This window comes from Gobio gobio, assembly GCF_949357685.1.
Source record: "Gobio gobio genome assembly, chromosome: 6".
Taxonomy (NCBI): Eukaryota; Metazoa; Chordata; class Actinopteri; order Cypriniformes; family Gobionidae; genus Gobio; species Gobio gobio.
Window position 1 is genome coordinate 39,308,297 of NC_137102.1, and position 12,700 is coordinate 39,320,996.

The 12,700-nt window shown below is 37.7% G+C and overlaps 1 protein-coding gene across 2 annotated transcripts in view; it reads right to left on the reverse strand.

The window, feature by feature from the left end:
• Positions 1-12,700, reverse strand: part of adgrl2b.1 (adhesion G protein-coupled receptor L2b, tandem duplicate 1) — a 146,207-nt gene that overhangs the window by 62,986 nt on the left and 70,521 nt on the right. For both annotated transcript variants that reach the window (XM_079819571.1, XM_079819572.1), the window contains exons 6-8: positions 4,111-4,395; positions 3,267-3,370; positions 65-250 (exon numbers count right to left, since the gene is read on the reverse strand). In XM_079819571.1, the coding sequence (XP_079675697.1) occupies positions 65-250; positions 3,267-3,370; positions 4,111-4,395 (575 nt within the window). The remainder of the gene's footprint in view (positions 1-64; positions 251-3,266; positions 3,371-4,110; positions 4,396-12,700) is intronic.

Here is a 12,700-nt window from a genome sequence, read left to right on the forward strand (position 1 = left end):
TGACCCCATAAAACACACAAGCAGAAAGCACAAGCGCTCTTGCCAGACATGGAGTGTACTGTACCTTGTTGAAGCTGCGTCCCGCTGTATCTTTATCGTTAGGTTGAAGCTCTTGCAGTTGTGCATCCAGTATATCCACCAACTGCTCCATGAGTCGAACAGAAGAGCTGATGTCCCCGGCAAACACCGGGCCCTGAGTGTGACGCGCCAACTCATTGGCAAGATTCGCAGCATTCTCACCACTGCGGATCTGGAGTTGTAAGAAGATCGAAAGAAAACGAGCAACCATGTTAATAAACTTGTAACTGACTGGATAGCTATTCACACTAATTAGGGCTGGGCATTGCCACACATTTCCCAATTTAATATATATACAGTATATATATATCAGTGGCGGGCCGTCAGGGCCAGCAAGGCCTTCTCTGCTGGCCTAATCACTATCAGAATCTCTGACTTAAATTTTTATATATTTTTTCCATGAATGTGTGTTAAATTATTCCCAATAGTCTATTTTCTTAACTTCATAGCTTTTCTCTTGGTTGCGCTGCTTCCAGTAGTGTTTGTTTTTGTTAGAGCTTTTATCCAATCATATTTCAGGCATCATGTGTTGCCGGGGTCAAAGAAATCTGCATTGAGGCCTTCAGAATCAATATTGCGGGCGCCTCTAGGTTAAAACGAATGGCATTGAAACTGTGCGCTTTAACCAGTCAGATAATCACTCCGATTTAAACAGCCAATCAGATTTCGAGATGGTGTTACCGGGGCCATCTAGCAGGCGTAAAATAACGTTGGCATTTTCACGTCCTTTGATTGGATGGTCAGAGAGCGTACTATAACTAGTGGCCTAGTCAGAATAACTAGCACAAGATAAAACATGTCGTTTTAATAGCGTTGTTTTCAAACCCCAATGGCTGACAGAGGAGAAGAAATCAAGGCATTAATTAACATACAAAGCCATTTTCAAAAATCCCGCATACAGCCATCTCCAGTTTAACGCACAGTCACGGAACGCAATTCGATCTGTCCCGGCTAAAATTTAACTAACTGCCTTCAGTGATTTTGAAGTCCCGCGGATCTCCTTGATTTATTTGAGAGCATGGGTCAGCTGCACACATTGGCGTGTTTTGTGTACAAATAATCATAGCCTATTTTGGTGAGTAAGCTATAATGCATATTATTTAAATTTTTTATATCCTATTTTTATTTTTTTCTTGTAGATTTATGATCTACATTTTTTATTATTGATTATTTTCGTTATTAATATATTGTTTTCAACATTTTCATACTGTTAAAATCGCGAGTTGTGTGGGTTTATGTTCAATTTAAAAAATCATTAAAAAATCAATTTTAATGAAAAACTTTGTATCTTTGAACCTCACCTGAAATAAATTTGTCATATTGTTGGTATGATTTTTCAAGAACCATTTATGCTGTTGCGTTTTCTTTCCTGTAGAATTTGCACAAAAAAAACGCACAATTTGGGAGAACTCAAAAGGTAGCCTACTACAAAAAAGCAAGGAAAAACTGGAGCGGATCGATACTTCGGTTAGATATGATGTATCTAACAGAAAGATAGATACAGCTGTGGCTGCAGTGAAAGGAGACATGTTGAATTGTGTCAATTTCCTGCGTTAATAATTCTTAAATTATGTAATAATTTAAGAATTAATTCTCGCTTCATGAGAGATGCAACGCCCTGTTATTAATGGTTTCTATAGCCATGGCGTCATGATGATTTTATTAAGAGGTTAATTAATTCAGGTAGGATACCACTGAAGGCCTAGGTGTGAAATGCACGGCCCGCCACTGAGATATTATATATTTACAAATAAGCGATGCACCGAATCCAGATTTTAAAAAAAAAGAAAGAATAGGCAACATTATGCCAGGATGACTGTCCTTCCTTTGCTGTACCTGAAGTTGCTGCATTTTGGCTGCTATCTGTAGATTCCTTCATGCACAACTCGTACTCTTTTGGATGTTTCATGCAAAAATAATTTAACAGCGGCTATTGTTTAGGGTCCTTGTCACAACGAGACAAATCGGCATTGCAAGTTGAACATGTAGCTTGACTTGAATCGCCTTCTTTTGACTGAAACACTTTTTCTGCTCACAAGTTCCATTTTCACATTCTCTCAGCCTACTGCATTCGAACGGTCCACCTAGTAAACACCTTCCCGTAATCAAGGACAGCGTCATTACGTCGACCAGCGTAGCGCACATAGTGCAAGCCTAGGGTTTGGTTCGGTGGCAAAAAATTCTAAGGATCGGCAGAAACCGAACCCCGCCAAAAAGCCCAATATTTCTGGATTCGGTGCGTCCATAATTATATATATCTTATATCTTATATATATATCTTAAGATATATCAAGTACAGAGCATATACATTTTTCACAAGGAAAAAAATCTTTCTGAACTAAAGCTGTAAACTGCACAGGGAACTCAGTCAGTACATTACTATTACTGCATTAATATTACAGGTTAATGTTAATGCATCGGAACAATACACTAACAAGTAGGGCTGTACGATTAATCGAAAAATAACCAAAACCGACATTCAGAACCTCTAACCGACGTATTTTTCCCATTTCGGTTTTCACATGACTCCGCCCCGTCAGTCACATCAAGTACAGTTTGCAGAACATGTTCTGGATCTCTACTGTGAATAATAATGTATACTGTACATTGTATACTATTATTATTATTATTATAGCGTAATGTATATTGTTTAATGTATGTTTTAGTGTGTATATTGTTTAAAGTATATTGTTTAAAGTATATTGTTTAAAGTATATGTATATTGTAAGTATGTGTATATTGGTTAAAGCTGTGAGAACCACACTCACATTGTGTAAATTATTTATTGTTTATTGTAGAGTTTACTGTGCTGTGAGTAATTGTGGGCGCATCAGTGTAATCTGATGCTGCTCTAAATGTTGTACATGTCATGTCGTGACTACTATGTTGCTCGGAACTGCACCAAGAATTTCACCTGCTGTTGCACTTGTGTACATGGCTGTGTGACAATAAAGTGATTTGATTTGATTTTGATTTGAAAATATTTTCAGCAGCCTACAAACCTTATCAGGAACTTACTCAAAAACCTTACGAGAACCAAAAAAAGAAAAAAAAGAAGAGCAAAATAATCGTTCATTAATCGTAATCGAGGTAAAATGTTCAATTAATCGAGGTTTTTATTTTTGGTCAAATCGTTACAGCCCTCGTGTGACTTGACATTACAGTGACCATCGCTCTCTTAGACTCACCTTCTGTGCCACCTGGGTCACCCAGTGCGACGTACAGTTGCTGAGATCAGGGCCTTTCGGACTCCAGATGCCATCGACAGCCATACAGACGAACAACGCCATTCCTGCTCAGAAACCACAGAAAGGGCAAATGAGATGAGACTCTGATTGGTTTATTGCACGTTATGCCCAAAACACACCCATTACTCATTAAGAGACTAACCCTTGTTGACCATGTGCCTGGCGGCCAACCGTTTTTTCCATCGTTAAACTAGCAAAAGTGGATTCGGACATGCCCTCCTGTGTCATGAGCTTCAGACCATGCACTCAAACCATTGAAATAGGGCCCGATATGACAGACTGCACATGTTGCAATGGAACAGTGTTTTCCTTTTTGAAGTGATTCCATTCATATTTCAAGCAATTCAAAACCATCATGGCGAACAGAGCGCATCTGAAGGAAATAATACATCATTTATCGGCTTTAATATATCGACCTAATTTACTTATCGGATCGATGACGATGACATTAAAATTGAGCATATATCAGCGCATTATATAAGGCCCATATATCATGCATCCCCGATTAAATTTTTTTTCAAATGTAATCCAAATGGAATTTGGATGAAATAGTTACGCTATGAAAACAGTTTCTATTACAAACAACACTGTATAACATTTACTTTATTAACTCAGTTATGGAATGCAAATCTTGCCAATAATTTTGACATCATACTTGGATGCTACTCGAATAAGAAACGGCATGTCTGATACCAGCAAAACTTCAACACTAATGACAACAAGATGCCTGACGCTAACTGCAAAAATTATTCAAATGCCAGTTTCCCTGTCATACCAGACATACCTCGAGTTCCTTTAGGACAAGGCCGTTCCACAGTCACTCCTCTGTGTGTCTGCGGCCAGGAGATTCCTCGTCTCTCCGTACCGTCACAGAAGCGCTTGCTGGTGGGCGGGGGGCTGGCGGAGGTGGGGTCGGCGGGCGGATCAGGGTGCTCCACCGCTGCAGGGTCAGGAGTGACCGTCACGTGCGCCGCAGGTCTGTGGGCAATGGTGATGGTGCTGATCATGACAGGAGCTGTAGATCTACTGGGCTGCAGCGTGGACGGGACATCATCAGAGACCGTTGGTACTGCGGGAACAGGAGAGAGATCATGTGCATAAGCAGAGAAGAAACACTAATTTTCTTTCATTTTAATTTGATCAACACAGTGTAACACACAGTTTGTGATGTATGAAGTCAAAATCAGAGACCCTTCCCTTGCAATACTCACAATAAATCTGAAACATGTTACTCCCAAGTTATTATAGTTAACGAAAACATTTTTGATACTTGAAATTGAGTATAAAACAAATCTAATAAAATAAAGTAAAAAAAAATAAGTAAAATGATAAAATAAAATAATAATAAATAAATAAAATACAACATAAAATAAAATAAAAATAAACAAATAAAATAAAAATAAAGAATAAACAAATATATAAAAAACACAAAAAGAAAATAACATAAAAAAAGAAAAAAAAAACTCAAACTTATTTTAGCTAATTGCCAAAGTAAACATTAATAAAATAAAAATAAACAAAAAATAAAGTAGCTAAAGTAAACCCAAAATGAAATGAAATAATTATATACAAACAAAACAACAACAAATAAAATTGATAATAAAACACAACAAAATTACTAGAATTTTAACTAAAATAAAATAAAAAATCATAAAAAAAATTCAATAATGATTGTAAAATAACACTGGTTCCTGCCAGATGTGAACGGCGGTAAGTATCAGCTGACCACATCGAATCGACCAAAACGCATCTTGCCAGCTGTAGACATTTTTTTTTTCACTTTGCAAACTCAACTCGCTTCTCGTGTCATCTCTGATCTCGGTGCACAGAGAAATGCCTGCAGGAAAGCAAACTCCCAAGTGCCCTCTTCATCATAAGATACTGCCAATTATTATAAACACATCAAATAAGCTTTGATAAACGACGTCAATGATTGATTTCATATTTTTAGGCTATTGGCCTCTAACAGCAAGAAAATCGTAATGATGTATTTCAAAAGATGCGAATGTGCTCAGATTAAAATATTCTCTTTCATGTCAGTCACTCAGGAGAGACGACTGCGGAAAAATCACACCAATTCACTGGCAGACGGTGCTCAAGTCCCGCCCCTTCACGCGTGTATCACGTCACGCATATCCAGGAGCTCAGCACCATCTTGTTCTCTCAGTGATAAGAGGACAAGCATTTTTTGGGTGCTCAGTGGGGCTTTTCGGTGAAGCCATGATTATAAACATGCATTCAGGGAACTAAGGTTGTACGCATTGAAAATGTTCAAAAAATGAATAACTTGCCTCTTAGTATGCAACGGAATGTGTTTTAATAATGTGCAACATATGCATATCTGTTAAGATATCAAAAAATATGCTTTAGGGTTTGGTGCCCTGGTCATGGGAGCGGATGCTGTGATATTCAGTAGATTCAGATCCGAGTGCTGTACTGGGATCCACGAGGAATGATGATGAAATCTGGCCATCGTTCTATTCACAGCATTCTAATGCACACAATAACTAAACTGCCCACGGGCCTCTACAAGGCTTGAGCTTTTTGCCTGTGTGTTTATGCGTTTGTGTGTGTGTGTGTGTGTGTGTGTGTGTGTGTGTGTGTGTGTGTGTGTGTGTGTGTGTGTGTGTGTGTGTGTGTGTGTGTGTGTGTGTGGGTGTGTGTGTGTGTGTGTGTGTGTGTGTGTGTGTGTGTGTGTGTGTGTGAATGTGTAATTCCAAACATCCAACAGCTTCCTCGCTTCACACTGAATGGATTTTAAAAGGGTGAGGACAGAGTCTGCATTAACCGCCAAGTTATGTTTTACTGAATTAAGAACATTAAATAGATCATTCAAAGTGCTTTCCATTCTTTTGACAGATACAACAAATAAGGTTGGAAATTGTCTCTTGTCAGGGCTCCAGACTAACATTAAAGAGCAGTAGCACCGGTGCCACTAGGTTCTACAGATGGCGACACCAGCACCTGATTTGGTAGCGCTGGGGGGGGGGGGGTAATCATAAAGGCAATTTATTCATAAAAATACTATTGTTTTGCATTAATAAGTGCAGTTACTGATAATAATACATTTATTTCTTGGAAATGCACATAGTATATATATATATATATATATATACTAAACTGACCGACAGCTTCAGTGACTAGAACTTTTCTTTTCTTTGTGTAATTCTTTGCAATTTGAATTTTTTTTTTTTTCATGAGACTTCTTGATTTTTCCTTCATCATACCTCAGTGTCATACTTTGATAAACATTTATTCCATTATATTCCTTGATGATTTTATATTTTATAAGAAATTTAATGTCTACATTTAAATTTAAACGTAAAACATGCAAAAAAATATATATAAGCATTTGTTTGCCACTTCTTAGTTTTCCTACATCTTAAAACTTTTGGTTTTCAAATGGGGACAATCTTTGATAGATGAACAATTAATGATTTTTTTTTAATTATTATTACGTTAAAAATAAAGTTCAAACTGGATATTTAGAGCTTTGAATTGCTGGAAAAAAAGTGTGACGTGAAACAATGTTTCTCCTCGTTACCTTGTCAACCCTGTTTGATCTGATATCTGTGTCGAATTTGAACGCTTCTCACTTGATCTCGCAGCGATGTTATTAATAATGCGGCAAATTCAAACGTGATCAAGATCGGACCTGTTCTTCTGAGATCAGGCTGCGCTGTTGGTTCGCAGGTCAAACGAACTTCTGATGTGCATGTCACAATAAAATGAAAAAACTTTACTGACAGATAAAACTGACAGAGTGGAAAAGATGGAAAATGTACACCTCAACTTGTCAAAATTATGGATAATGAATATTTGTAGTGCAAAACACACTAGTAGTGGATCTGCACACACACACTTTCCCTTCTATTCAAAGTAACAAAGTTGTTTTGACTAAGTTCACAACACTGTGATAAATGTTACGCTATAATTAGGGTGACCAGACGTCCTGTTTTCAAGTCCTGTCCTGGCCCTAATATAACTATTTTCTATCCATACATTCTTTAAATTGTATTGAAATTAATAAGGAATCTTTGAGTAAACTTCGAGTATCATTTGAGTATCTCATTGCCGGGCCGAGTGTCCTGGTTTTCGGTAATCAAAATATGGTCACCCTAGCTATAATCATTATTTGTAACTTTTTCACAGATTGGGATAATCCACACCAGTGGAATTAAACAGAAACTTTCCAGAATTTTTAGAAACTTCCTAGGATTTTTGGAAACATTCCAGGATTTTTTTAGGAAATGTGTGGAAACTTTTGGAAAGTTTCTGGAAATTTACCAGAAATGTTCAGCAACCCTATTCCAGATACCAATTGCGATACTCCAATTTCAACACTGCCTTTAACTCTTCTGCTACTTTTATCATTAAAATGGTATAAATAAATAAAGTACCATTTTAAGTAATTTTCAACTAACAAAATAGTTTCAAAACAGAAGAGAAGAACACAGAAAGACCAAGTGCTTTCAGAATCTTTGCTAAAGTTACTAAAGTTTTCCAGACAAAAGCAGTGAGGTTTTCCCTCTTTTTCTCAGCATTATTGCCATTTGATTATTATTAATGGCATGGTCGACAGCGGCAGATCTAGCAGGCCGCATTCACACTAATGCACACTAATGAGCTATCCTGACACATCATCAGTTTTATCGTGTCTGTTTACAATCCCATAAGACATAACTGACTGTGTTTACATTAGTTTCGCATCATACACACACACACACACACACACACACACACACACACACACACACACACACACACACACACACACACACACACACACACACACACACACACACACACACACGTGAGCATTTGAAAGTAGCCACCTGTCGCTCTGCAAGTTTCCTGTATGGAGTATATTTTGCATTACAAACGGCATGAATGATGCCTGCGTCGGCATTTAGAAGTAGGACATTTCGGCTACTGAAAATTTTAGGCTAAAACAGCAGAAACATGGTGTTGCAGGGCCGAAATCAGTGAACGAATCAGACGTTTAATTAGTGCATCCTGAATTTTCAGTTTCGGCCCAGAATTGTCCTCTCTGTGCATCCCTAATTGGAAGGGAAATACTTTTACAGCAGAATGTGAAGTTAACAGTAAAGTTAAAGGAAACAGGAAAGAGGAATGATCAACACTGAATTAAACACTGCAGGAGAATAGTATTATTACCAGTGTTGGGGGTGACGCATTACAAGTAACTTGAGTTACGTAATAATATTACTTTTTTCCAAGTAACTAGTAAAGTAACGCATTACTTTTAAAAATTACAACAAAATATCCGAGTTACTTTTTCACATTAATTTGACTGACAGCTCTCCTGCCTCCATGTTGAGAAAAATAAGTGCAGAGGCGTTGTGTGTAAACATGATGGTTAGTGTAGTTCCAGACTAAATGTGAGCATTTATGTATCTCACTTGCACAATAAAGATGCTGTACTCCTCAAAATGAATAAAATCAGTCAAATGCAAAATCAGAATACTATGCAAACCTTCAAATAATTAAATGTTAAACAAAACAACTATTTTTATGCATTTAATCTACCTTTATATTTAATTTACCAATGTCGTGCTGCGGACCTTTGATGAAGAAAATTACTAGATGTTTTGTTTTTATTGGTAAAACTTTTTTCTCCTGCATCCTATTCTACCATTATCCAGAATGGCAGCACAGCAGAGCTGCTCCCTCTACTGTTCATGCGTGAATTTGCATTTTTACCTCAGCCTGGGGCTTATAATTTCAATTTTGGTATGAAGAGGTCTTTACCGTTGCACAGAAATATAACTACTTTGTTCAAAAAAAAAAAAAAAAAAAAAACAAGCCCAGCCCAGGTGAGAAAAAGTAACGCAAAAGTAACGTAACACATTACTTTTCTTAAAAAGTAACTAAGTAACTCAATTAGTTACTTTTTAATGGAGTAACACAATATTGTAATGCATTACTTTTCAAGGTAACTTTCCACAACACTGATTATTACATAGATTTTTATTTTAGTATTAACTTGGTAATGAGGTACTAGTGCTTTTGACATCACTACAGCGTTAAAGGGTCATGAAACACTGAACAGATTTCCTCAGATTTTAACAGAGGTATAGTAGTGTCTGGCCACAGAAAACTGGTCTTCACCTTCATTATTCAAATATGATTAAATATTGGTTAACGGTTTTTGTAAGCATATTGCATAATTGTTGATTGTTTTATTGGTGATAATAAAGCAATGAAACATGCCAAATTGTGGACAGGATTTCTGGCCAGGCTGTCATACAAATAAATTATGAAGACATGCAGAAACGAGAGAAACGAGAGAATCAACAGAATACGAATAACTAATAATGTTGTAGATAATGTATGCTTTTTCATGTGAGCTTTTTGTTTCTCTATGGATTTAAAAGTGGAGTAAAATAAATAATTTTGTTAGATAAATACCTGAACCAAGTTTAGTGCCAAAAAGTGAGATTGCATAGAGGAAGTGAGAGATTTTTAAATTAATTGAATTAAATATACACTATATTGGCAAACGTTTTGGGACGCCTGCCTTTACATGCACATGAACTTTAATGACATGCCATTCTTAATCCGTAGGGTTTAATATGGAGTTGGCCCACTCTTTGCAGTTATAACAGCTTCAACTCTTCTGGGAAGGCTTTCCACAAGGTTTAGGTTGTTTATGGGAATTTTTGACCATTCTTCTAGAAACGCATTTGTGAGGTCAGGCGCTGATGACGGACGAGAAGGCCTGGCTCGGAGTCTCTGCCCTAATTCATCCCAAAGCTGTTTTATCGGGTTGAGGTCAGGATTCTGTGCAGGCCAGTCCACATCAAACTCGCTCATTCATGTCTTTATGGACCTTGCTTTGTGCACTGGTCATGTTGGAACAGGAGGGGGCCATCCCCAAACTGTTCCCACAAAGTTGGGAGCATGAAATTGTCAAAAATGTCTTGGTATGCTGAAGCATTAAGAGTTCCTTTCACTGGAACTAACCATAATCCCTCCTCCACCAAACTTTACACTTGGCACAATGCAGTCAGGCAAGTAAATTCTCCTGGCAACCACCAAAACCAGACTCATCTATCGGATTGAGAAGCGTTATTCGTCACTCCAGGGAACACGTCTCCACTGCTCTAGAGTCCAGTGACGGCGTGCTTTACACCACTGCATCCAACGCTTTGCATTGCACTTGGTGATGTAAGGCTTGGATGCAGCTGCTCGGCAATAGAAACCCATTCCATGAAGCTCTCTATGCACTGTTCTTGAGCTAATCTGAAGGCCACACAAAGTTTGGAGGTTTGTAGCTATTGACTCTGCAGAAAGTTGGCGACTTTTGCGCACTGTGCGCCTAAGCATGCGCTGACCCCACTCAGTGATTTTACATGATTTTAAGTTGCTATTGTTCCAAATTGCTTCCACTTTGTTATAATACCACTAACAGTTGACCGTGGAATATTTAGTAGTGAGGAAATTTCACGAATGGACTTATTGCACAGGTGGCATCCTATCACGGTACCACGCTTGAATTCACGGAGCTCCTGAGAGCGACCCATTCTTTCACAAATATTTGTAGAAGCGTCTGCATGCCTAGGTGCTTGATTTTATACACCTGTGGCCATGGAAGTGATTGGAACATCTGAATTCAATGATTTGAAGGGGTGCCCCAATACTTTTGGCAATATAGTATATGTAAATTAAATGTTCAATGTTATTCTACTATGTAGAGTAAATTATTGTTCAATATTATTCACTTTTGTTTAGGATTGTGCCGGTTAGCTGTGCCAACCCACATTTTTGAACATGTGAATGCAGTTTTACCTGGATATTAGGCCAGGAGTGAAGAAATAATAGAAAAAAAAACATCAACCAAATGTTTCATTACGACCATGGAAAGATTTGGATTTGTGCTGAATGAGAGAGGTATGTGAGCCCATAAATGAAAATTAAGCCATATATCAAGCTTTGTGTTCAACGATTTTCCACAAATGTAACAATTTTCCATGAGATATTCCTCTGGACATGGAATCTTGTTTCTTTTCCCAAATCCTCACTCACGTCTCCTTTTGCAGGAGATTATAAACGTTCTTCCTTTCCTTCACTTCTAATCCCTATATTCACTTTTTTTTTCTATGGCAAAGGAGAAAAACACTGATCAGATACAATTTACCTAAAAAGAAAAACAAAGAATTATAATTATTATTTTTTATTTGGTAAATGAGTCAACACAACAAGTGATTTTTTTTGACAAACTACATTACTGGTCACACTGTGCACTCATACAGAAATATCTTTTAATCTTGTGGGTTTTTTGTCTATCTCGCATCAAATTAAAATCTGTACACAGTTTGTGTTTGTTACACAAGTTAAGGCACGTCAAGTTTATTTGTATACTGTGCTTCACACGCAGCAGTTTTGTAGCGCAGCATATCATGCGCGTGCGGAAGATTAAATTCCCTCTTCTGACCTTTTACAACCGGTGTCAATTGCTCTGGAACATCAAGAGAAGATACGGCTGCCAACTAACAGAAATGATGTGCCAGCATTGTATGATTCAATATGTTCTATTTTAATTCCAATTGTTAAGTGAGTTTTTTTGTGTCATAAATATCCGTTGGGGGTGGGGCGGTGGGGTTCACAAAGGGATGTGCCATGTGCCTCACACTGGAAAAGCTGAAGAATCCCTACATTTATGGATCAAAATGAGTGTTTGTTTTAGCATGATAGGAATCGATGGGATCTCTATGAGAACTGTGATGCAGAAATTCTTGATTCATCCACACTCTTTACAGCCGCATAATCCATCAATCCGCAAAATGAGCCTCAAAAGTTTAAGATGCAACAGTGCGTTCATTCATATTTTCAATCCAGTGAACAAATGTGTGTGCAATAAATTATAGCTGTCAAAGGATATGTATGCATTTCCGTAATTTACGGTGACCATGTTTTAACATGCTGATTTTGTTGCGTAACGCTGCATGCATTTCTGGGAATCTGTGATGCTTTTAACTCAGTGAAATAAACCTGTGTGAATCAGAAGCCGTCTCCTCTCTTCAAAGCTTTCCCACGTGCACTTCTGGAGCATTTGTCAAAACTGCTGCTGAAACAGGGTTTCATGACCCTTAAATGTGGACGCGAGACCAGATCATATATCAGACAAGAAGGACAATGCCTGTCTCCACTGTGGTTTTTAACCATTTCATCTTCTTGACCTGTGGGGGAATGTAATGCAACTCAATGAAATGAATCACAGTATCATCACAGTATGAGTTGATAGAACTCTGTGATTACACAGGAAATGTGTACGTTTCTCCGACCGCATGAGACAGACTCAGTGAAAGATTTCGACTTTATCCTTTACATCGCACATATGCTTTAACTGT